The 25,745-nt window shown below is 37.9% G+C and overlaps 1 protein-coding gene across 1 annotated transcript in view; it reads right to left on the reverse strand.

Annotated features, from left to right (window-relative positions):
• LOC123506472 (nephrin-like) overlaps positions 1 to 25,745 on the reverse strand; it is a 142,753-nt gene that overhangs the window by 31,075 nt on the left and 85,933 nt on the right. Inside the window, 1 exon segment of the mRNA XM_045258583.1 lies at positions 3,211 to 3,343. Coding sequence (XP_045114518.1) covers positions 3,211 to 3,343 — 133 coding nt within the window.

The following is a 25,745-nucleotide window of genomic DNA, read 5'->3' on the forward strand; positions in this document are numbered from 1 at the left end:
TCACTAGTACGTCCCTCTCCCTCTCTCCCTCTCTCTCTCTCTCTCTCTCTCTCTCTCTCTCTCTCTCTTTCTGTAGGTAAATTCATATTAAGTCTTCATTCATTTTACGTGTTTTGCTTGTTTTGTTTTCTGATGATCCCTTTGCGATCTGATTTTGCATCCATCCCTTTTCATTCACTGTCTTTTCTTTCTCTCTGTCTCTGTCTCTGTTTTTTTGATTCTCTCTCTCTCTCTCTCTCTCTCTCTCTCTCTCTCTCTCTCTCTCTCTCTCTCTCTCTATCTATCTATCTATCTATCTATCTATTTATCTTTTTTATTTTCTTTCTTTCTTTCTTTCTTTCTTTCTTTTTCTCTCTCTCTCTCTCTCTCTCTCTCTCTCTCTCTCTCTCTCTCTCTGATGACATCCTCTGCCCTAATACTCCTCTGGTTGTTACACGTAATCCTGCTGATAAGCTTCTTCCGGCTAAGCACAAAACTCCTATACTCCCAAAATGCCAATTAGGAAACGAACCACTACTATTATGATCAAGGACGGGAAGGTCATACACTCTTTGACGTTTACTTGTCTGTATATAACGCAAAGTTCAGCGCTGTCCTTACTCTCCAATTATGAGTGATCCTTTTCAACTGGTATTTTCAGTGGGATATATTTAGACTTTAGTTAGCCAGTGTGTCTTATATGTAGAAGGAACGCTTGTGCTTCTACGTATGTGCATGTGGAGGGATATATGTGGACTGCAGGCTGGTGACAAAAGGGTACGCGTTTTATGGACAACACAAGGCACAATTCTATCTCCCGCGTCTCCAGTTACGTGCGCAGGGAAGGATGTGAACTGCAAGCTGGTGGTAACAAATGGATATGGTTCTTTTGGGTCCAGTTGCTTCGTTTATACTCAGGAGCAATTAGTGTATCGAGCAGCATCATAGAGAGAGAGAGCTGGGGAGAGAGGTTTGGACTGCACACACCCACACACATGCTCTCCCTTTCCCCCTCTTCTCTTCTTCTGTTTCTCTCTCTCTCCTCTCTCTCTCTCTCTCTCTCTCTCTCTCTCTCTCTCTCTCTCTCTCCTGTCCTCTTTTCTTTTCTTCTCTCTTCTTCTTTCTTCTCTTCTCTTCTCTCTTCTATTTCCTCTTCTCTTCTCTTTTCTCTTCTCTTCTCTTCTCTGTTCTGTTCAGTTCAGTTCTGTTCTGTTCTCTTGTCTTCCCTGCTCTCCTTTCTTCTCTCTCTCTCTCTCTCTCTCTCTCTCTCTCTCTCTCTCTCTCTCTCTCTCTCTCTCTCTCTCTCTCTCTCTCTCTCTGCCTTGTCTCTTTCCTGCCGCAGCCACAAGGGAGTCAATGTTCCAGCGGCCGTGACTCCCGCCGCTGGTAACCGTTGCAGCTTCACTTCAAAGCCTCGCCTTCGGCCTTGACGTGAAGCATTGCAAGTCAAGTCATTATAGTTAGAGTTGTTGTTGTTGCTCTCATTAGTACTCTATTCCACATGTTTTCCGCGACTCAATTTGCTGTTATTGTTATATTTTTCCTGTTCTTGTTTTTACTTAAGCATTGCAGGTCACGCCATTTACATAGTCAGGGTTGTTGCAGTTGTTCTCATCAGTTCCCTGTTTGACATGTTTTTATTTTTTTTGTCTGAAATTTCTCTTATTTTATTTTTCCTCTTCTGGTTTTTATTTGGTAAGCATTGCAAGTCACGCCATTATATTGTTCAGTTTGTTGTAGTTGTTCTCATCAGTACTCTATTTCACATGTTTTCTTCGTCTCAATATTCTATTTTTGTTTTATTTTTCTTCTTCTTATTATTTGGTAAGCATTGCAAGTCACGCCATTATATAGTCAAGGATGTTGTAATTGTTGTTGTCAATACTCAATTCATCATGTTTTCTTCGTCTCAGTTCTCTATTATCGTTTTTTTTTAATCTTTCTTGTTTTATTTGGTAACGTTACTGTAATTATTGGCGACGTCATTATAGTCAAAACTGTAATTATAAATTGTAACAATCTCTTCTCACATGCTCTTCATCTTTTTAATAGTCCCATCTTGTCTCGTTCTTCCTCTCCTCTTTATACTTTGCGAGACAGAATACCACGTCAATTAACTCACTTACATTGTATTTATCTTTATCATCATCACTAAACTTTCGCGTCATTTTCGTCTCCTTAACTTTCTCCTAGTCTAATCTTCCTTTCATTTGTAATTCTGCCTTATTCTCATTGCCTGTACTGTTATTGTTGTTTCTATCCTGGACCGGAGAGGATTTAGGACATTATTCTGATCCTCCTTTCCCTTACAATTCTGCCATATTCTCATTGCCAGTACTGTTATTGTTGTTTCTATCCTGGACCGGGGAGAATTTAGGACACGTCTCTATAGCCCCGCATATCCTACAGACTGACAAGGACGGTGGGGTGGGAAATTCCTGCCTAAAATTTACATGATCCATAAAAGAAAAATGAAGTGAAAGGGGAATCGCTCGGCCCTTTTTTTTTTTTCATGCTCTCTTTGTCCTCGTGTAGCGACAAGGGAGCGTCTCTAAGCTAGTAGTATGAAAGTCCAGTGTAACAACAGTAATAATTCTGGACTGCATTCTTTAAGGGCTGGTAACTTGAAAGGGTAATTCTCCTATTTAATTTTGTTTTCCTCTTTTGTTTTCTTTTGCCATTTTTGATGTACTTGTGTTTTGCTGTCCTTGGCTTCAAACTCTTTCGTAAAAAAAATAAACAGTAGTAGTAGTAGTAGTAGTAGTAGTAGTAGTAGTAATAGTAGTAATGGAAGTGTGGTAGTAGTAGTAGTAGTAGTAGTAGTAGTAGTAGTAGTAGTAGTAGTAGTAGTAGTAGTAGTAGTAGTAGTAGTAGCGAGGTAGTGGTCATGGTGTAGTTAGTAGTAGTAGTAGTAGTAGTAGTAGTAGTAGTAGTAGTAGTAGTAGTAGTAGTAGTAGTAGTAGTAGTAGTAGTAGTAGTAGTAGTAGAAGTAGTAGGGAGGTTTCGGGACATCCTCCAATTTGTGTTGATCCTTCTTGACCCCTCTCTTGGGACCAACACCTTATGTGCCTTTTTGACGTCCACTTTGTTTGTCCTATGATAGTCTCCCACTTACACACACAAAAATGTAGCAGTAGTAGAAGTAATAGAAGTGATAATAGTAGTAGTAGTAATAGTAAGAGCAATGTCAACAGAAGCAGCAGTTGTATCTCCAAATAAATAATCACTAACCTATATAGTGTGCTGGTGATTCCTTCCTTGTACCAGAGGACGAGGAGAGCGCGGCCACCAGCTTGTGAGGAGGTCAGGTCACATGGAAGGAGGCAGGACTCTCCCTCGATGGCCCAAACCGTGCGTGTAGGACCTGGAAGAAGGGAGAAGGATCTGACACTTGTATATCTCACTGGAGGAATAAGGAGAAGGTGGGAAAGGAATATCGGGTGAGGTAGGTATTGGGAGTGAAGCAGAGCGAGGGTTGCCTGTGGAAATATTCATCGTCAGAGTTGCAGAGAGGGTTGGATCCCAGGGAAGGCTCAACGCACCACTGAACTAAGACAAATACGCTTAGAAATGCCTACGGTGTTGCTGGTATAGAAGATATTCATTATTTTTTTCATCCCGAGCACATCTAAAAATAACAAAACATGGAGAGATGGAAAATAGACAACGGTTTGATTTCTGAACTGCCTGTGAGATAGTTATACAAGCTAAGAAAATATATAAAAACTAAATAAAAAAGTGCGGGAAAGGAAATAAAGTGTTTGTATGTGTGTGTGTGTGTGTGTGTGTGTGTGTGTGTGTGTGTGTGTGTGTGTGTGTGTGTGTGTGTGTGTGTGTGTGTGTGTGTGTGAGTCTATAATTACAACCCACACATACCGTAACGTTCAGCACCATTAGAGGCAGAACACTACGAGCCACAAGCACCACTGGCCAGACACAATCTCACAAGCTTTCTCAGTTTCCCAGGGACGGACAAGGCGGAGGTTTAAGGTTGAAGGTAAGCGTCACGTCACCCTGAACTGGACCTAAGCCAGGGAAGACGTCGGGTGGCGGGCAAAACTTACCGACCGCTGGCTCCTTCCTGTCGTTCTGGCTGCCTATTTCGAATACCGGGTCATTGCTATTGTTTTATTAGATTTCTTCCGCTAAAATGGCGCTTATCTCTTTGGATTCTATATTGGGAGTAGAGTGAGAGAGGGATAGTCGTAGCAAGAAGTAAAGTTTTTTTTTTTTTCTGCGGTCTCTTCCACTTTGGTTTGCTTTAATTTTTGGTTCTCTAAACTGCTGATACTGACAATTTACCATTTCAATAATGGGACACATTTTTACCTTGAGTTTTGGGTACGATTAGACCATTTTATTGACATTAGGAAGGGTCTATGGAGGTCAGAAGATTAATGGCCACAGTCTTCACTATTTTAATCCCCCGACATAAGTTTCTAGAGTTGTATAAAATCACCAAATAGTAAGCAGAGCGAACATAGAAACGCGTCATGCAACTGAAGGGGTTAAAAAGATTCCTGCCAGAGGACTAAGGATTAAGAGAAAATTTAGCACACAGGGGAAGGGAGCTGGGTATGGTACAGCTCTTCAGCAAAACAACATAAAAGAGAAGTCTCCTGGCACTGCAGAACACAAACTAGTCAAGCTTTTGGGACCTCTTTCTGCTAAATGACTTAGGAAGAGGCAATGTAAATTGAGTTGTCACCTGTTTTTTTGTCCTTAGCCATCCTCCCTGGTGCATGTAGAGGAAAAATACAAACAGGATAAAAAGAAAAAGCTGGACATTATTATATCTTTTCAATATCATAACAAGTGAAAGAAAAAAAAAAGCTTGAGGACAGACAGATCATCTTAAGAAAACCATCCAATTGTGTCGCCATATGGAACTGATTAAAGGCAAAGCAGGTAAAAGTAACACCACCACCAATACTTCGCTCCATTTTCTGTTAAATTGAAATCTTCCCTAGCCTGGCGTCAGGCTCACCACCCCGTCAGCCGTCTCCTCTCGCCGCCCTTCACGCCTCCATCATGCAGCAGTAAAGAGCAAAGTGGTGATGTTTTTGCCTCTCGGATTCCTGCCGCTTGATCTGCGTCAGGCAAAAAATGTGATTTCCTCGGTGAAATGATATCCCGCCAGCCCTTCCCTTCCCTTCTTGCATTATCCATTGCCTCCAATTTACTCTACGATTTTTATTCGCTTCATCACATCTGCTTCTTTTACTGTATATATATATATATATATATATATATATATATATATATATATATATATATATATATATATATATATATATATATATATATATATATATATAAGTCGTTCTCATAGTTAAGGAAAGATTCGAATTTCTTTGGTGAAATGTCTGTCCACCGTTCTGCGTTTTAGAATTATCAATTCAGCATTTCTTTCTTTTCTTTTCATTGGACTTATTTGCTCGCGTTTTGCTTAATTCTTTTCAATTGTTTTAATTTCTTTTCACCAAAGTAATACTTTTTGCTTATAGATACGAAAGTGTGTTAATATATATTTACATGAATGAAGTTTCCTTTTTCGTCTTTTTTCCTTATTGTTTTTATTTCGTTTTTCTTATTACGTTGTTTTGTTTATAATTCACGAGTGATAACTCGACAGTAAAACAGACACTGACGTGTCTGTTTTACTGTCATGCAAATTTTTAATGTGGTGTCGCCTTTTTACCCTGTTTTTCTCTCCCAGTGATGTCAACATTTTCCAATTCCATTTCAGCTCGCTCTTCACACTCACTGGAATAATTGGACGGAAATTAAGGTGTTCTGTTCCCTTCTGTATATCAGCCAGTCCCTCTCTGGCGGAAGGAAGCAAAACACCACTGCGGCGGCTTCTCTTTTCCTCCTCCGTCATTCCAACCGGGATTGAATACGAAGCCAACGACTGAAACTGTTTTGTCCCCAACTACACCTACACCTCCTCCTCCTCCTCCTCCTCTTCTTCTTTCTCCTCATGTTCCTCCTGCTCCTCCTTCTCTCGAATTGCTTCCTCCTCCTCCTCCTTTCCTTACGTCCTATCACTTCCTCTTCCTATTCCCCGTCCAAGAACACAACCGCGTCCTTCTCTTCTCCTTCTCCTTCTTTTCCTTTACCTCCTCCTCCTGGCCAGGTCACTTCCTCCTTCTCTTCCTTCTCTTCCTCTTCCCCTGACGCCACATCCACCTCGTTTCCTCTTACTTCCGTTCGACAAGAGGCCACCACACAAGACACCTGAATAATTCTTTTTTATTTCCCTCGTTGCCAATTTTGTTCTGTTTCTGGACTTCTGTGTGTCAGCATTCCTTCTGTTTCCCTCTCCCTCCCTCCAGAACACCAGTCGCTCACCCTCTCCCCGCCTTCCACTCCTTTGAAACGTCCTCTGCACTCTCACGCCCCCATCAGTATACCCATTACACTCAACATGCGGTCCCTTCACCCATTAACCTCGTTCCTTCTTCTAATGGAGTGATCACTATTCCTAGCCTCCCCCATGCACTCCATCTATACACTATACAGTCTCCGTCAGCTCTGTTCCCCTCCAGCTCACTAATAAACCTTTCCTGACTTCCTGCCACGCTTCCCCAGCTTTCTACAGGTACGAGTACACACACTTTTTCCTGAGGCACACACAGAACTGTATACAATCTACTTTACATATTGACTGTGCGAACGCTGAGAAATACGGTACCTATCTAAAAAGGAGGTATATTTTATTCAGCTTTATGGTTGTGGTGTTCATGCATGTTTTATTGATATGCTGTTTAAGTAATGATAAGGTAAAGAGGAGGAGAGTTGTGTAACGTTTGTGTTGTTGAGTTGTGGGATATTGTGTGTGTGTGTGGTTTTGATGGTAGCGATTATGAATTTGACAAGGAAATGGTATGTGTATTTATTTATTTTTTTCAGTCAGACTCTTGGTGTTCAGAGGAAAGGATGTTTACATATTTTCCATTAAGTACATTACAGCTTAGAAAATGTCACTGATCTTTTATGAAGGGTATGAAGATAATTCAAGATAATACAGAAAGATATATATATATATATATATATATATATATATATATATATATATATATATATATATATATATATATATATATATATATATACATATATATAAGGTAAAGGAATATAGAAGTGTGTGTTACGTGTGCGTTATTGAGATAGAGTGATTTGGTAGTAATGGTTATGGAGGTACGGAGAGGGCACTTAGACATATGAAAAAAACTTGTTATAAATGGAGAGAAGGTAGTGAAGTCACTCTAGGTAGGAAAATACCATTAACACCTTCAGTACCATGACGCGTTTCCATATTTATTTTGCTTACTATTTGATGATTCTATATAGCTTCAGAAACTCATGTGAGGGATTAGAATAGTGAAGATTGTAGCCTTTAATCTTCTGATCTCCATAGACCCATCCTAATGTCAATAAAATGGTCTAATGGTAAACAAATCTTATGGTAAAAATGTGTCCCAGTTTTGAATGGGTTAAAATTGAGAATGAGGATATACAAAGAGGTAATAGGACCAGTACTTTTGTTGATGCAAAGACATGGTCATTGAGGAAGAAGGAGGAGGATATTCTACAGCAGCGGTTCCCAACCTTATTTGTCCCGTTCCCCCTTTTCCAGTCATTGTTTCACCTGTGGACCCCCTACAACGAAATAGGTTAAGCCAAGAAAATTAATAAAAGATTTTTCTGCAAGAAATGAATATATTAATGTAAAATGCCTTCCATTGTTATGCTGATTAAGATGTAGGCCTATTTATATGAAATCAGAAAACATTCCGTTCAGCACTTTTTGATTTAAGTAAAACACATAGGAAAAATGTTATGTTAATGTTGTTATAGTTGTAGGTATTGTGTGCAAAAACTATCTTTATAATATTTGCCCTTTTTTGAGCTTGCAAGCACATGTATGAATAAAAGAATCACAAAACTGTATGAATACAACAAAAAATCACAAAAACAGCAGTGAATGAAACTTTTCATTGGTTGCGAAAAAGTATGTCACTTTATATTTCTCAATGGGACTTTTGTGGTTGTTTTGAGCAACCAGCTCATGAATCCTTGGCTCAGTGGCAGCCAGTGCACACCTCAAGTCATCTTCCACAGACAGCTTGTTCCTTGATTTTGTTTTTATTGCAAGTAATGAAGAAAACCCACTTTCGCACAGGTAGGTTGAAGCAAAAGGCAAAAGAACTCGAACTGCCAGATCACTTATTTTTGGATATGATTCCATCATTGAACACCAGAAGCTAGACAAGGAGTTTGACTGGAACACATTCTTGGCTGTTGAATCATGGAGAAGCTCAATGAACTCTTCTTGTGCGTCTTCTAACACATCATCAACCTGACATAAGAAAGGATTTTTTGCTAATCCTGCATGCTGAGGGCTCAAGTCAGGAAAGTAACGGCGAAATTCATCATCTAGCTGAGACAAGTGGTCCATGATTTCCTTGGACAAGGTACTTGAAAGCTGACCATCAGCAAGAACTTCATTCAATGATGGAAACATCATAAATTTTCCTACACTCACTCTCTTCTTATACAGCTCCAATTTGGCCAAAATGCATGTATTGAGTCACAGTGGCTGAGCAAGTTTGAATCCTTTCCTTGGAGTCTCAAGTTCAGCTGGTTGAAGATTTCAAATATGTCCACAAGATAAGCAAGGCGGAGCTCAAAGTGTTCTGATTTCAATATCTCCAACAGGTCACATTTTTCTGTACATCAAGAAACATTTCAACTTCCTGGCGAAGAGAGAAGAAGCGGGACAAAAATCTCCCTGCAGAGTCTGCAGGGAGATTTTTGTCCCATGACCATCCCAAGGGCCAAATTTGTCACATGGACCGTGAGTTTGACACCGCTGATACTGTTAGCTAATGTAGAGCAATTCTAACATTTAAGCATTCAGTTTTAAGGATTGTGAACAGTAGTATAAATTTTATTCTGAGCCGCATGTCTCCTAATTCCAGTATAATAAATTTAAAAATAAGTAGAATCTCTATGGACCCCTTGAAATTCTTCCATGGACCCCTTGGGGTCCATGGACCCCTGGTTGGGAACCACTGTTCTACAGAAAACGGAGATGAGGATGGTAAGAGGGATAGCTGGCATCTCACTGTTGGAAAAGAGAGAAAGTGAAGTTATATGAAGCATGTGTGGAGTGTATAACATAAAAGAGAAGGCAAGAGAGGCAAGGTTGAGATATTTTGGACATGTGAAGAAAAGAAATGAGGAAGAACCAGTGAAAAAGGCAATGCTGATACCAGTTACGGGGAGAAAGGGTGTGAATAGAGAATACGATGAAAAAGACGTGCTGAAGCGTGACAAGAATAAAACGAAGAGGACGGAATGAATAGAAACAAATGGAAGCAGCTAACTCGAGCTGAGTTGAGTGCGCTTCATTTAAGTCTGGAAAAACGGGCTTAGTTGTTATAATTATGAACCTAGAAATACGATAACATTTTATTTTCTAACATCACAAGATTATGAAGAGCGTGTTACATATCGGTATAAGAACATACATGGAAATGTTTCATATATACGTTATTAGAATACTTGGTTATTTAGTTACAGTAATCATGAACTTAATGTCATATATTTTTTTTCTATTTTTCATCATTGCAAGATTTTAGAATATGATTACAAAGCAACACGAACTCTCACGCAGTAAAGTTTGGCGGTAAATGCGTCGCAGGATGTGTTGTATATCGAATAATTCCGTCGTGGTTTTCTTGAGAGCATCGGCGATCATCAAACTTTTCCTTCAATTACCGAACGTGGAGAAGGGACGGAAAGAAAGTTCGCTATCAACGCAAGACAGAGGAGGAGGAGGAGGAGGAGGAGGAGGTGGAGGAGGAGGAGGACCGTGAAGAAACAAGAGAGGAAAAAAAAAGGGAAAAAGAACACGAGGACCGTGAAGAAACAAGAGAGGAAAAAAAAGGGAAAAAGAACACGAAAAAAAAAAAGTTTAAAACGCTCTCAAAATGCGCCCACGCCAAGCGAAATAAAGTACTATTGCCCCATTAAGGAAATGAATGCATCTATTTTTCCACGGAAGAGAAAACGTGTATTATAAAGCTTCCAAGTATATTCACTGTATTGAGATGCATGACAGTGTGGGTGGAGAGAGTGGCTATAGCGGCTGAATGTAGCACACCCACACACTACCCACACACTCCTGCATAATAGTAAACTCAGACAAAACTTTCCTCTTATTCATTGTTAACTTGTGAAGAGAAATCCTCGCAGCAGCAGCAACCTTTAAACTTAAATGCAAATACGAACGTGATGAAGATTCGCAATAACAGTAAAAAAAGTAGCGAGCAAAAAAGAGTTGTGTGTGCCTACGTGAGCCGCTGGTACTGCTCACACTAAGGAAAACGATGTCAACAGATGAACCCTATACAGAAATGCTCTACTCTCTCACGACGACTATTTCCAAGGGCTCTAATTGAAGATACTCATGTTTTTAGGGGTATTTTTTATGGTTCTGGTGATGGATTAGCAAGATTTCGAGTTGATCATAAAGAGAAGCTCTCTTTCTTGAAAACCCAGTTAGTTGTTTATGGGGACTTGAAAATTGTCGTGGTGAGGGAGCAAGGCGTTTCTGAATATAGCCAAGAGTGTGGGCATTGTCAGCAGCGTGTAAAGGGCTAAGCAAACACGGAGAAATATCAAACTACAAATAAAATCACTCCGAACGTTTTTCTCCTTTCTTTCTTCCGCATTTTTCGCGTTTTCTTTACAACTTGTATCCTCAGATGTCTGTTATTTTATCTTTTCTTTATTCAGTTTTGTTCACTTTTTTCTTTTCTTTTCATTTCTTTCGTCTGTTTGTCTGTTCACTCAATGTCCTCCTCTTCTTTTTGTTGTTGTTTTTTTGGTTTTTGATTGTTGTTAATTGTTTTCGAATGCTTTCATAAAACAAACGGTCATGAGTGGAAAGAGAGAGAGAGAAAAAAATACAAATGACAAACAGTAACAACAACAACAACTACACACACAACGACAATAACTTCAAATAACATTAAAATATAACAATATAAAAAAAATTAAAGCTTTAATAATACAGCAGCGTTTGTTGATGTTTCGTGCAATGTTGGTTTCCGCTTTATGCAATTTTATGACTGCGTAAATGAGAACAAAACTGAGTAAAATACCACCAGTTTTCACCCCTTTGTTTCTGTTTGCCAGAGTTACCCAAACGGGAAAGAAATTGCAATAGCGGTGTTGATTTGTAACAGTGCTCTAATGGGATGTGGCGGCAAGAATGACCCGAAAATTAAGCTTTTTACCCTCAAAAACACCAACAGTTTGCCAATCCCAGCTCATATTCACATCTCAGAAAATTTAACATTCCAAGATTTGCCTCGAAATCCCTCTCTTATCAACTCTTTCACTGTTACTTGGCGCATATTTACTTCTACAGCCACTTCCAATCAATAATCTGACAGGAAAATATAATACGCAGTCTTTATAATTTCTTTCTTTCTTTTAAATACATGTAAACAAGACACATATTACTCCTCGTGGTGTTAATTGTTTCATATCGCAGTGAGAGAGTTAATAACTTCCTCGTGCTACATATGGCACTCACGAATAACCGTCTTTGTAGCAAACTTGAGAGGTTCATGGCAGGAACTTGAGCAGCATCGCCCTTCAGCACATACACTATTCTCTCACTTAAGTTCCGGCAAAGTTACGCATATTGCCTCTCGAGAGCAGCGAGGAAGGGCGGTGCTTCGCTTTGTGAGAGGAGGAGAAGGCTGAAGAAAGGATGTTGAAGTATATACAAGGCATTTTTCACAACAAAAAGGGAGGCGTATGCTTCGTTTCAATATCGCCCATGTATTTTAACCTGTAGCAAGAATACGAAGCATCGAGTCGTAGGAAATGGAAGAAAAACAGTGTCTAAAGAAAGGGTTCACTGGTAGCTGACCTTTCTTTACAGCGAGGAGGAAGAAGAAGAGGAGGAGGAGGAGGAGGAGGAGGAGTAGGAGGAGGAGGAGGAGGGGAGGAGGAGGAGGAGGAGGAGGAGGAGGAGGAGGAGGAGGAGGAGGAGGAGGAGGAGGAGGAAGCAGATGAACTCTTCCATGCCTCAATATCATGCATGTAAGGAGAATAAGATGCATCCGGTCGTTGAAAAAGGAAGAGGAGGAGGAGGAGGAGGAGGAGGAGGAGGAGCAGTGTCGGACGAAAGGTTTTGCTGGTAGGTGGCATTTCTTGACAGCGGGAAGGGAAGTGAGGTCTTGCATTTATTAATACCACGCATATAGCCGAGGGAGTAGAAAGGACAAGACAAGGTTCTGTAGAAAGAGTGGCTACCAGGAAGTAGTGGTGAGGGCAGTTTTATCATCAGGGTGAAGGGGAGGCGCCGTCTTGCATGTCCCGTCTCAATATCATGCATGTAACTTGAGGCGTAGCAGTAGCAGGAGTACTAGTGGTGAGGACAGGCGTTGCAATGTACTGTAGGAAATGGAAGAGGAAAAGGACGAGGAGAAACAAGGAGGCAGTGAGATGTAAGGAAGTACTGGGTGTTGTTTTCTGTATATACACTAAGAAACGTATTTTGCCCTGTAGAAAGACAAAGTGTATTGGACTAATCAGCAATCATCTGTCACAGTAAGAAGGGAAGTAAAGTCTCGCGTGCTACTTCTCAATATCACACAACTAGCGCCTCCAATTCCTTACAGTACCAGGAAGTGAGTGACGCTATCCACAACCACACGATGAGACGCCACCACTTCATCTTGTCCCATTCAAAAAATCTGATTCGCTATATCTGTTCCCTGTTATCTCTCTGCTTGTTACTTCATCATTTCTACTCCCACGAATGCTATTTTCTTCCCTCCTTTTCAGTATATCTGCTTTAGTTACTATCTTTTCCCCTTAATTAACAAACACACGAAGGTCTCCACTAGCTTTCTTGCTTACTAACTTTCCCACCTAAAGGCAAATTGTGTTCACTACTGCAGAGGAAACACGCACACATTCCGTATACCTTCACTTGATTGGCACGTCGACAATACATACACGGGTTTTATTTTTTGTCGTGAGTGAGAATGTGATATGACTGGAGAGAGAGAGAGAGAGAGAGAGAGAGAGAGAGAGAGAGAGAGAGAGAGAGAGAGAGAGAGAGAGAGAGAGAGAGAGAGAGAGAGAGAGAGAGAGAGAGAGAGAGAGAGAGAGAGAGAGAGAGTGTGTGTGTGTGTGTGTGTAATTATAACATTTTGGCTCCATAAGAACAAAAGAACACACCACTAATAACTAAAATTTACTCCGTGTAGACCCATATTACCAGACAGAGAGAGAGAGAGAGAGAGAGAGTACCTTGAAAGTGCAATTTAATTTTCAACTAACTCAATATCTCTATCAAAGGCCATCCTATATCCACCCCCATGAATAAGAGGCATGTATCTATCCCCACCTCTGTCAATAATGTCTCGAGGGGAACAACATCATGAGTCTCTTAACATCACACGCTCGACGCACTCAATCTAATCTACGGCAAGAAGGTAATAAGAAATGCTACATTAAACAATTTCCTATGGGACGTTGTTGAAAGATGAGGTTCTAAGAATATTATAGTTGTGTGTACTAACGCTACTTACTTGCAAGGATTATATAGTTGAAGTCAGTAGTTAAGTGGCAGACTGCATTCAATTCCAACGTGTTTTATGTTTCAGTGAACACTATACTTACTATTGAGGGAAACAATATAGCCGTGTGTTCAAAATTCAAATAATTGTAAGAGATCTACAGCTGTAGTTAGTAGATGAGTGACAAAGTATTCAATGCCACTGAGTTTCAACATTCCCTTCACTCGTAAGTTTCTGTTTTAAGAGTCTGTCAACTCTCAACTTCTGCGACTGTCAATACATCCTAGGGCTCAAGATTAAGGGGTTCACTTTGCACAGAGGAAATGAATGCACAACATCACTCTAGTAATAAATATTGTCTTCTCTCAGAGCTGTTAACCAATGCTGACTTTGTTTTCCTGAAAAGAGAAGCTTATAACTCAAAGAATTTTAAGAAACAGCAATATTTAGGATAAAAAAAAAATAAAATTACACACACACACACACACACACACACACACACACACACACACACACACACACACATATATATATATATATATATATATATATATATATATATATATATATATATATATATATATATATATATATATATATATATATATATATATATATATATATATTTTTTTTTTTTTCTTATATAGAGTATATAGAGTTGTTTAGTATATCTCAGATAAAGAAATAAAAGGAAAAAATAAAGACAAAAAGATTTAGTTCCAGATTTGGGAAACTAAACAATTATTTGCATATTCAAATACCTTATGCCAGATTACTTTTTCGCAAAAGAGTAAATAAACTTGTAAGATCATAGAACATTGCATAGAACCTTAATAACACTATACAAAAATTACAAAATCTTAATTAGTTCAAGAGAAGGACAAACTCAAAACATGACGCACAATGATTGTTTTCGGATAAAAAGCCAACTTCTAAGAATGTTGAATAACCTTATACCTGCAAAACTACACCGAACCAAAATTAGCACAGTAGATTGTCTCCTGAGAAACAATGCTACTGATGAGATGGTCTTCCACGAGAATTGTGTCAAGAAAACCAAATACACAAAAGGATATCTGATCAAATAATCTCCCAAGAACATTATACCAAGAAAATACTGAGGCACACATAAGCGTCTCTATAGTCGACTTACTGAGATAGACGACCTTCTAAGAAACCCTTAATTACTAGCTGCCTAGGTAACGGAGATGATAAACACAAGTATGTCTCTCTTCCGGTCTGCTCTTACGTGTAGATAGGTGATCCCAGACACGCGACTCATTACGGCACTTGTGTTGCATAGACTTACCCGCCACCTCCTTCTGCTCGCCTGGGACATGATACTCAAAGGCTTGCCTGCTTTTGATTTCAGTGTCAGACTTGCTAATGCTGGAGTGCGTTGAGGGATCTTACCAACACCAAACACCAGGACCGTCTGTCTTAACTAAAAATAAAATTACTATAATTCTAACCTTTAGGAATTTGTACCTTCCATGTGACTAGCCCTAACCTAATTTAATCTAACCTAACCAAACAAAAAATTACTAATCCTAATGCTATCTGAACGACACTAACCTAATCAAACCGAACCTAACCTAACCTTCCTTAACTTAACTAGCTGAACTAATCTAACCTAACATATCCCCAAAAAGACCAATCCTAATGCTACCTGAACAACACTAACCTAATCTAACCTAACATATTCTAACCTACCACAGCCTTACCTAGCTTAACCTAACATATCTTTACTTATACTAATTCCTATCAAGACCTGCCATTTATAATCACTGAAAATACAATAAATTTGAACCCAGCTGAATAGAACCTAACCTAATCTAACTTAGCACAACCTTATTTAACTAAACCTAATATATCCTTGCTCATGCTATAAATAACCACTGAACGTACTATTTGAACCTAACAAAATAGAGCCTCACCTAACTTAATCCTAGCATAGCCTCACATAATGTACCCCATTCCTAACCTGATCAAACCTGCCCCTCAAACAAACTTACTAGGGTTTGTAGCGGGGGATGGGGAGGTGTGGCAGAGGACCTATGCTAAGAGAGGAAGTAAAGTGCGATATGTTCTGCGCTGGTGTCAAAGGGGTACATGTCATTGGCTAAAAAGAACACACACACTGAACTTTTTTTCCGTAGGCAAGGCGGTGTGGACTGTGTGGTCAGTTGCAGTAAATGTTTAGGTCCGGATCTTATTTTTTTTTCTTCTTTTTTGAACGGACATGACACTGCAGTAAGGTAATTATGTACCGGAGAGAGAGAGAGAGAGAGAGAGAGAGAGAGAGAGAGAGAGAGAGAGAGAGAGAGAGAGAACTAAAAAAAGAAAAACTGATGACTCATACTGCTCAAAACACCTTTCCGTTACTTTTCTCTCTTTTCTCTGATTTTCACCTTTCTCCCTTGTAAAAACACGAAGAAAAAGGTAAAAAAAACACCAAAATCTATACCCATAAACACCAAGACACCACGACAACAACAAATTCAATAACAACCCACCAAGACTCACTTTTATCTGATTTTCACCTTTTTCCCTTCTAAAAAAACAAAGAAGGCAAAAAAACCCCACCAAAATCTATACCCCATAACCACCAAGACACCACGACAACCACAAAATCAATAACAACCCACTAAGAAACACAAGTCACCCCTTCAGATACTTACCCCGAAGAAGAAAATGATGTGGAAAAAGAAAACGAAACTGGGCATGACTGATGTGAGTGAAGTAACGAGGGAAACGAAGATAATTCACATGACCTCTACGAATATTGCGAAGTGGAGAGAGGCAGGGAAGGGGGAGAACGAAACGAACTTGTAGCAGGGGGAGGCATGGAACGGCAGGGAGGGAGAGGGAGAAAGAGAGAACTGGGAGAGTGACGGCAGTAGGAAAGGAGAGTACAGAAGGGGAGACGAGGAGGGAGAGATAGAGAGAAGGGAAAGAGTGACAAGGGACCGGGAGGGAGAGAGGAAGAGAAGGGAGTAAAAGAGGGGAGTGACTGAGCAGAGAGAGAGAGAGAGAGAGAGAGAGAGAGAGAGAGAGAGAGAGAGAGAGAGAGAGAGAGAGAGAGAGAGAGATTTATGAAGGGGAAAAAATGCATATGGGTGTAGAAAATATAGTTCAGGTGTTATTATTATCACTTAGCTCACCTGTACAAATCACGGTGATGAATGGCAGGTTGACTACAATAATAATTTTCCTACGTGTATTTTCTTCTTTTTTTTATATCTGACCAGGAGCATAAAAATAATAGAGAAAGGAAGAAAAAAAAAAAAAAAACGGGTGAGGATTATACAGGCGGAAAAAGCACATGATCCTTTTGTTTTTATTATCATTTTTATTTATTCTGCTCCTCTTTGCACTTTTCTTATTCTTGTTACTACGTGTTTACTTTTTTTTGTCACTTTTTTTCATTTTTCTTTTTTTTTTTTTTGGTGGTATTTCTTGTTTGTGGTTTTCAGTCACATCAAAATACGTGCCATGTCATTTAATCGTCGTAAATTTTTATTTTAGTTCTTTTGTTATCACTACCACCAACACTACTAGGCCATTTGCTACTGCTGTTATTAATACTACCTCTACATTACCACCACTATCACTATTACTACTACTGCCACTACCACTACTATTACTACTACTACTACTACTACTAATAATAATAATAATAATAATAATAATAATAATAATAATAATAATAATAATAATAATAATAGTAATAAAAATTAAAACAATAATGATAATACCAAATATAGATATGACAATTTCTCGTAGTTTCCCTTATTTTCTGATCCTATATACAACAACAGCAACAACAGCAACAACAATAACAACGAAAACAAGAGCAACAATAATAACAACAACAATAATAACAACAACTACAACAACAATAATACCAACAACAAAATAACAACAACAACAACAACAACGATACCAGTCAAGGACAACAAAACAGCAATTAAGGAAATGATCCACTAAGATGCCAGTCCTCATACAAATAGAAAGTTGGATAAAAATTGCAGGATAAGTCTTGAAACCTCCTAAGCTCTTTTTATTCCTTCATCTCCTTCAATGGCTCTTATTTTAAGCTTCCCTCCTGAGTCACGTGAGGAACAGCAACACTCTTCGTAATGACATAACGCTCATCTCTGCACGCTCTCTACAAAGCCGTAACATCCTCGCCGGACAAACTGGAATTGAAGTTTTGAATATGTATTTCTGTCGTAGCCAAATATTTCTCTTACTGGGAAAACGAAACCGCAGGGAAATTGCAAAAATATTAAAGTACGCGTGGTCCAAACAATATCCTTCTGGCGAGAGTAATTTCAGGGGTTTTGTTTTTATTTCTGTGTTTTATTGTGCTATTTTTTTTTTTTTTTGTATATTTTCAAGAATTATTGCTGTACTTTTCATTTATTTTGCGTACCGTTGAAATGATGCGGTATAAATTTTACTATTTTATTTATGTTTTCTATTCTATTAATTGATATTATTATTAATTTAAGTCATCTTGAAAACTTTCTTATTGTATTTATTAGTTGCTTGTCACTTACAACCAACTTAGATGATTATCTCAGTATTCCAATATTTTTTTTCTTATTCTATATGTCGTGTGTCTGTGTTATATATATATATATATATATATATATATATATATATATATATATATATATATATATATATATATATATATATATATATATATATATATATATATATATATATATATATATATATATATATATATATATATATATATATATATATATATATATATATATATATATATATATATATATATATATATATATATATATATATATATATATATATATATATATATATATATATATATATATATATATATATATATATATATATATATATATATATATATATATATATATATATATATATATATATATATATATATATATATATATATATATATATATATATATATATATATATATATATATATATATATATATATATATATATATATATATATATATATATATATATATATATATATATATATATATATATATATATATATATATATATATATATATATATATATATATATATATATATATATATATATATATATATATATATATATATATATATATATATATATATATATATATATATATATATATATATATATATATATATATATATATATATATATATATATATATATATATATATATATATATATATATATATATATATATATATATATATATATATATATATATATATATATATATATATATATATATATATATATATATATATATATATATATATATATATATATATATATATATATATATATATATATATATATATATATATATATATATATATATATATATATATATATATATATATATATATATATATATATATATATATATATATATATATATATATATATATATATATATATATATATAAAGTCAGTATCTATATATTTCACACATATTTATATTACCATTTTCATCATTAGTTTATGAATTTAAAACAATTAGATAATTAGTTTTAAATTGTCCACTTAGCTTAATTACACACAAAAAAATCCTTGTTTATTTATTTTTGCTTTATAGTATTCATATTCATTAATCTAATTGTGAATTCAAATTAACTTATAAATACATTTTTTTTTTTTTTTTAAGTAGAGGGAGCATTGCACTTTTAGTTTGGATTACGTACACATGGAAATGAAGTAACACGGTGGTCACGTGTGTGTTTCCCTTGTATTTTTATCACAATCCTTCTCATTAGCATGATTATCAATTCAAATCAACGCGCAAATTAATAAGTTTTTATCTTCTGCTGCGACCTTCAAACGAGCGGCATCAAAGGGGACGGCCTGATTACGTTTAATTATAGTTAGCCATTAACATGTCTGCCTGCTCATTTCATTCCGTCCGCGTCTCCTCATTTATTGGCACTGGGTTTATTCTAATTCATTTTTCATCCCTCATTAATCTTATCATAAAGAGGTCACAACAAATACATCATCATTATATTCATTATGATTTATTATATATCATTGCAATCCTATTTCATATATTTTAGTGTATTTTATTTTATTTCCATCTCTCATTAACACATCAAGTCACAAAGATCAGATCGAAAACATAATATTGTACCTATCATAACCTATGCCACTTTTTCATTTCTTCATGGATTTTGTTTTGATTTTTTCTTTTCTTTTATCAGGATTCAAACAAAAATATAGCGGATTTATTTCAACTCACGTTTCATCCCGCATTAATCTCACCATCAGAAAGTCTTGTCAGGTGCACCAGTTTGGATTTACTTGGTTTTTTTTTTAGTATGTATTTTGGTCTGTGAGTTTATTGGTGTGTATTTTGGTCTGTGGGTTTACTGGTGTGTATTTTGGTCTGTGGGGTTTACTGGTGTGTATCTAGGTCTGTGGGGTTATTGGTGTGTATTTTGGTCTGTTAATTTATTTTTCTTTTCAGTTCGACTTTTGTTAAATCAATCTTACTTTATGTGAACAGAGAAGGAAGAGTGTCATGTCCTTAATTCCCTCACTTTTATTAACTCGCACCTATATTTCCCTTGTGGCAATTTCAATTATTTTTTTCTAACTCTCCATTCACGAAAGATGATATGAAGATGTGCGTTATTCCCTCACATTTCTTCACTTTTATGATCTTTTTCTTGTAGTTAATTTCTTAGTTGATCTTTTTCTTACTCTCCGTTTAGTAAAAAAATACGAGGAAGGTGAGTAAGTATTTCATTCCCTCACTTTTCTTCGGTCTTTTCTTTCATGTAGTTAATTTCATCCTTCAGTTAAGGTAATATGAGTCTAATTCCACTAAATAGTTTAATTTCAGCCACGTCAGCGGCCACGCAAGACTCGAGAATAATATTTGCGCTTTCATTTCCTGCCTCATTCTGGGTTGATTCCCGCGGGTTTTAACTTTACGGTAATTTTCCTGCATATTATCTCGTATTTCGCATAATCTCCTTAGGTTTCAAGTTCCATTCGTGTCAAGTTTCCTTAGGTTTATCCCTCAGGAAGCGTGGGCAACATCGAGGGATGAGAATGGTATAAGAATAAGGTAATTGTTGATTCGTATCCTTTATATATTCTAGGTTTGTTCTATTTTCCTCTATATATGGTTATTCAAACGCCACTTTGCGTTCAGCGTGAGGGAGGACTCTTCGAACCCAATCCCGATGTAATACTACATTTTACCAGTTACCTTTCGGATTTTTTGAAATTTTACACTTCCGCATTGTTCACGAGTATAGCTTTCCCGTGGCTACGTTTCCCATTGGTTCTGGTCTCTTTAAGCCAGTGAGCGTTGATCCTAGAGATGGCTCCAAGCACGGTATAAAAAACTACAATGGTTCACTCAATACCTATTGCTTGAGTACTTGCGTTTATTTGTCCACCTGTCTAGTCATCTAAAGATATAATCCCTCTTAGTGCAAGTTAACCCACTTCGTCTCTTATCAACTTAAAGTAAGCTATAACAAATTGTGCCATTTTATTCTCCTCGTTAATAATTTTTTTCATGACTTCTTCATGACTTCTTTTTTCATGACACTTCTTCGTTTTTTTTTATTAAGGTTAGTTTAGGTAGATCAGTTCATTTTCCTCATGTTTAGTCAGAACCTCCTACAACTCACAGCAGCATTTCATTATCTCTCTTTTCAATGAATACTTATGCTTTTCTTTCTCATTAGCATAGTTTTGTAAAGTTACGCTCGTCTCTTACTTTAGTTTATTCAAGTTTAGTCAGAACCACATACGACTTGCACCAGTTTCCCGCTCTTTACTTTCTCATTGAGTTTTAATGCTTCTTTTTCTAACCCTTCAACTATTTACTATGTTTCTTTCCTCTCTGGGTTTAGCTACTTAGTTTCGTCACAGCCTCCAGTCAGTACCTAAGCTTAACATTTTCACTCTCCTTTTCCGTACTTTTGACATTTTACAAGATTACCCTATACTCTCTTAGTCTTTCGGTTCTTGTTACTTCATATTTAGAGAACTTGCAACGCATAACTCTATACAATATATATATTTTTTCCGTACTTTTGACTTTTCATAACGTTACTCTAAACTCTCTTAGTCTTGCGGTTCTTGTTACTTCATATTTAGACACAAACTTCCAACGCGTAACTCTGTCCAATATTTTTTTCCCTTCCGTACTCTTAACATTTTCCAGGTTACTCTCGCCCGTGGGTTTAGTTTCTTTAAGGTGAAGTCCAGCCCTCTCTCGGCCTCCACGCAAGACTGAGGGGACACTGGCGGCAACACGGAGGTTTATTGGTTTTGGGGTCAGAGTGGCAATATGTAGGAGCGGCTGGCGGCACTCAGTCGAGGGGGAGAAGGGGTATATTAGAAAAAAAGCGAAAAAAAAGATAAAAACAAATCTACCTATGTAAAAAATGTATCGAAAAAGACCACAGTACATGTTTAATCTTTAATTCTCTCTCTCTCTCTCTCTCTCTCTCTCTCTCTGTGTGTGTGTGTGTGTGTGTGTGTGTGTGTGTGTGTGTGTGTGATTGTAATTAGGCCTCGACAGTCATCATACACACCTAACTGCATATCCAATTAAAATTAGTCTTATTTCATGCAATTAGCGAAGAATATGGAAGAGAAAAACCCCGGACTTTACACGCTGGATATATTTTTTGCATCTTTTTATATCCCGCGGTAATGATGATGGAGCGAATATGCATATACAGTAACTGAGGATCCGCAGTTAGAATGTCCCACGTGAGGCCCTTTGGCGGGGCCTTTGTGAATGATAAACGAGGTGTGAATACGCATAAAAGCCCTGGAGAATGAGGTGAAGTCGTGATGTAGTTCCTTCCATTCCTCCCTCTGTTTGTGTCCTTCTTGAATTCTTTATGAGCGTGGATTAGTCTGGGAGTGCAGATGTTAGAGTTGTCAAAATGCCTCGCTCATGACTTTCCTGACTCTTCTCGTGTGCGTGTGTGTGTAGAAGTGAACTGTCGGGATCACAGGGTAATAGTCATGCATCTCCTGGTGGTGGTGATGGTGGTGATGGTGGTGGTGGTGATGGTGGTGGCGAGGGAAGGCTGTATTGACTGAGTATATTAACCAGAACAACAAATTTCTGAGGGTGCGAGGTTATATATTTTCTCTATTACACGTTGCATGCACTCTTCCCAACACACACACACACACACACACACACACACACACACACACACACACACACACACACACACACACACACACATACACATATACACACGCCACGCCACGAAGACATTTGTCGTGGCACCCAGCTAGTGATGATGTACCAACATTGTGTATTATCTGCAGTTCCCACATCTTCATAAGACTCCATGATTGCAGGAGACGCGAGAGAAATATTACAGAAGCATCCGGCCATCTCTCGAGCCTTCCATCACGCCGTCACGCCAGCAAGGGTACCAGTAAGAAGAACAACAACACACAGCTTATTGTCACCACGTCTAGCAGTGCAGACAGAACATAACCAGGGATTCTGAACAGCCAGCACAGTTGCACATATCGCTTAAAGTGCATAGTTTAAATGGACATGAGTGGTGCATTAGTTACTGATAAAAAAGAGGACAGCATGGGCAACGTTGAAGGTGAAAGCGCTGATGCAAATGTGTGTTAGTTAAGGAAACGTTTCATAGATTGATTTAGAAAGTATCTTATTTTTCTATACACTCGATACCTGTCAGTCTTCACTCTTCTATATATTGATGCCTGTTTCATGTTCATCTTCACTCGTTATAGCTCATTGTATCATCAACATTAAGCCGTGAATTAGTTTTTTTCTTCATATTTTTCTTCCTCACGTGCTTCAAATGTATCTAAAAATGGAATAAATCTCTCCACTGGTTGATATGAGCAATGTAATGTAATCTCTCTCTCTCTCTCTCTCTCTCTCTCTCTGTCTCTGTCTCTCTCTCTCTCTCTCTCTCTCTCTCTCTCTCTCTCTCTCTCTCTCTCTCTCTCTCTCTCTCTCTCTCTGCATGTGTGTGTGTGTGTGTGTGTGTGTGTGTGTGTGTGTGTGTGTGTGTGTGTGTGTGTGTGTGTGTGTGTGTGTGTGTGTGTGTGTGTGTGTGTTGTGAAGAAATATGATGTGGTCTGCTCATCACTTCACCACACACTGTTGGTTATTCCTCACTTTCTCTCTCTCTCTCTCTCTCTCTCTCTCTCTCTCTCTCTCTCTCTCTCTCTTTCCTACTCACTCATAAACTTTCCGGACAGGATTTTAAGTTGACATGAGCCATTTAGAGAGAGAGAGAGAGAGAGAGAGAGAGAGAGAGAGAGAGAGAGAGAGAGAGAGGGGTGTGTGTGTGTGTGTGTGTGTGTGTGTGTGTGTGTGTGTAATTCACCTTGGTCGCCTGCTGATCACCCAGCCAGTCTTTCCCATTACGGAGCGAGCTCAGAGCTCATAGACCGATCTTCGGGTAGGACTGAGACCACATCAACACACAATACACACCGGGAAAGCGAGGCCACAACCCCTCGAGTTACATCCCGTACCTATTTACTGCTAGGTGAACAGGGGCTACACAATAAGAGGCTTGCCCAATTGCTTCGCCGCCTCCGGGACTCGAACCCGGACCCTCTCGAATGTGAGTCGAGCGTGCTAACCACTACACTACGCGGTGTGTGTGTGTGTGTGTGTGTGTGTGTGTGTGTGTTTCACAGTTTGATCTGCTGCAGTCTCTGACGAGACAGCCAGACGTTACCCTACGGAACGAGCTCAGAGCTCATTATTTCCGATCTTCGGATAGGCCTGAGACCAGGCACACACCACACACCGGGACAACAAGGTCACAACTCCTCGATTTACATCCCGTACCTACTCACTGCTAGGTGAACAGGGGCTACACGTGAAAGGAGACACACCCAAATATCTCCACCCGACCGGGGAATCGAACCCCGGTCATCTGGCTTGTGAAGCCAGCGCTCTAACCACTGAGCTACCGTGTGTGTGTGTGTGTGTGTGTGTGTGTGTGTGTGTGTGTGTGTGTGTGTGTGTGTGTGTGTGTGTGTGTGTGTGTGTGTGTGTGTGTGTGTGTAGGTGCATGTGTGTGTCTCGCTGTTGTTGTTTAGATTCTGATATGCAAAGAAAAACCTTTTTGTACCCACGAATATCCAGAAAATATTATACTGACCTGACTGGCGAGCTTTTCCTTTCCTTTCACGTTGTCTCATATTTCTACGTTAGTCCGTAAATTGATGGAATATTCACTGCTGTATGTAGGTGGAATAAGAATTGATATTTCCTTGTCTTTTAGTCTAGTTCGTGAGAGAAAAATAACAGCAGTGGGCATCTACATAAACCATTTTTTTTCGTCTTTCGTGATGTAACAAACGTCTTTTATATCAATTACCTTAGAAAAACGAGGATAAAAGTACTAAGTGTTATTATTCTTTTGCTTTTAGTCTTCATTTTTGCATTAAGCCCTTTAGTAACAGGACGCATTTCCATATTTATTTTGATTACTATTTGCTGATTTATGCAGCTTCAGAAACTCATGTAGGAGATTAAAAAATGTGAAGATCTTCTGACCTCCATAAACTCTTCCTAATGTCAATAAAATGGTCTAAACGTACACAAATCTAAGTAAAAATGTGTCCCAGTATTGAAGGGGTTAAACTATTCTCCTACCAACTCCATTATTTATAAGTGCTCGCAATTATTCGATCTCAATTGCATATGTCACTAATAATTTCACGCATCCATTTCTCATTTCATCTAGACGCCTATATTTATTAAACCGCGTATAATATTCACACATTCATTACGGTATTCGTTTGTTCATTCATTCCGTCAAGTACGTGGCCCCACACACTCAATTTGTTACTTCATCAATTAGTTCAATTAGTTATAGCATTATTTCGGCTCCTCGCTTCAATAACTCACGTCCTGTTCTCCTTTCTTTTTCCATTTAACGGTTTAATTATTTCTGTCATGAACACAAAAACCATGAGAACAAATGAAGGCCTGGAGGAAACAATCATCTTATCTCGCCTCGTGATCATGTTTAGAAATGGTTGTGTGTGTGTGTGTGTGTGTGTGTGTGTGTGTGTGTAGGGAGAGGCGGGTCTTCTTTATTCTT

This window comes from Portunus trituberculatus, chromosome 20 (assembly GCF_017591435.1).
Source record: "Portunus trituberculatus isolate SZX2019 chromosome 20, ASM1759143v1, whole genome shotgun sequence".
In the NCBI taxonomy this organism is placed as follows: Eukaryota; Metazoa; Arthropoda; class Malacostraca; order Decapoda; family Portunidae; genus Portunus; species Portunus trituberculatus.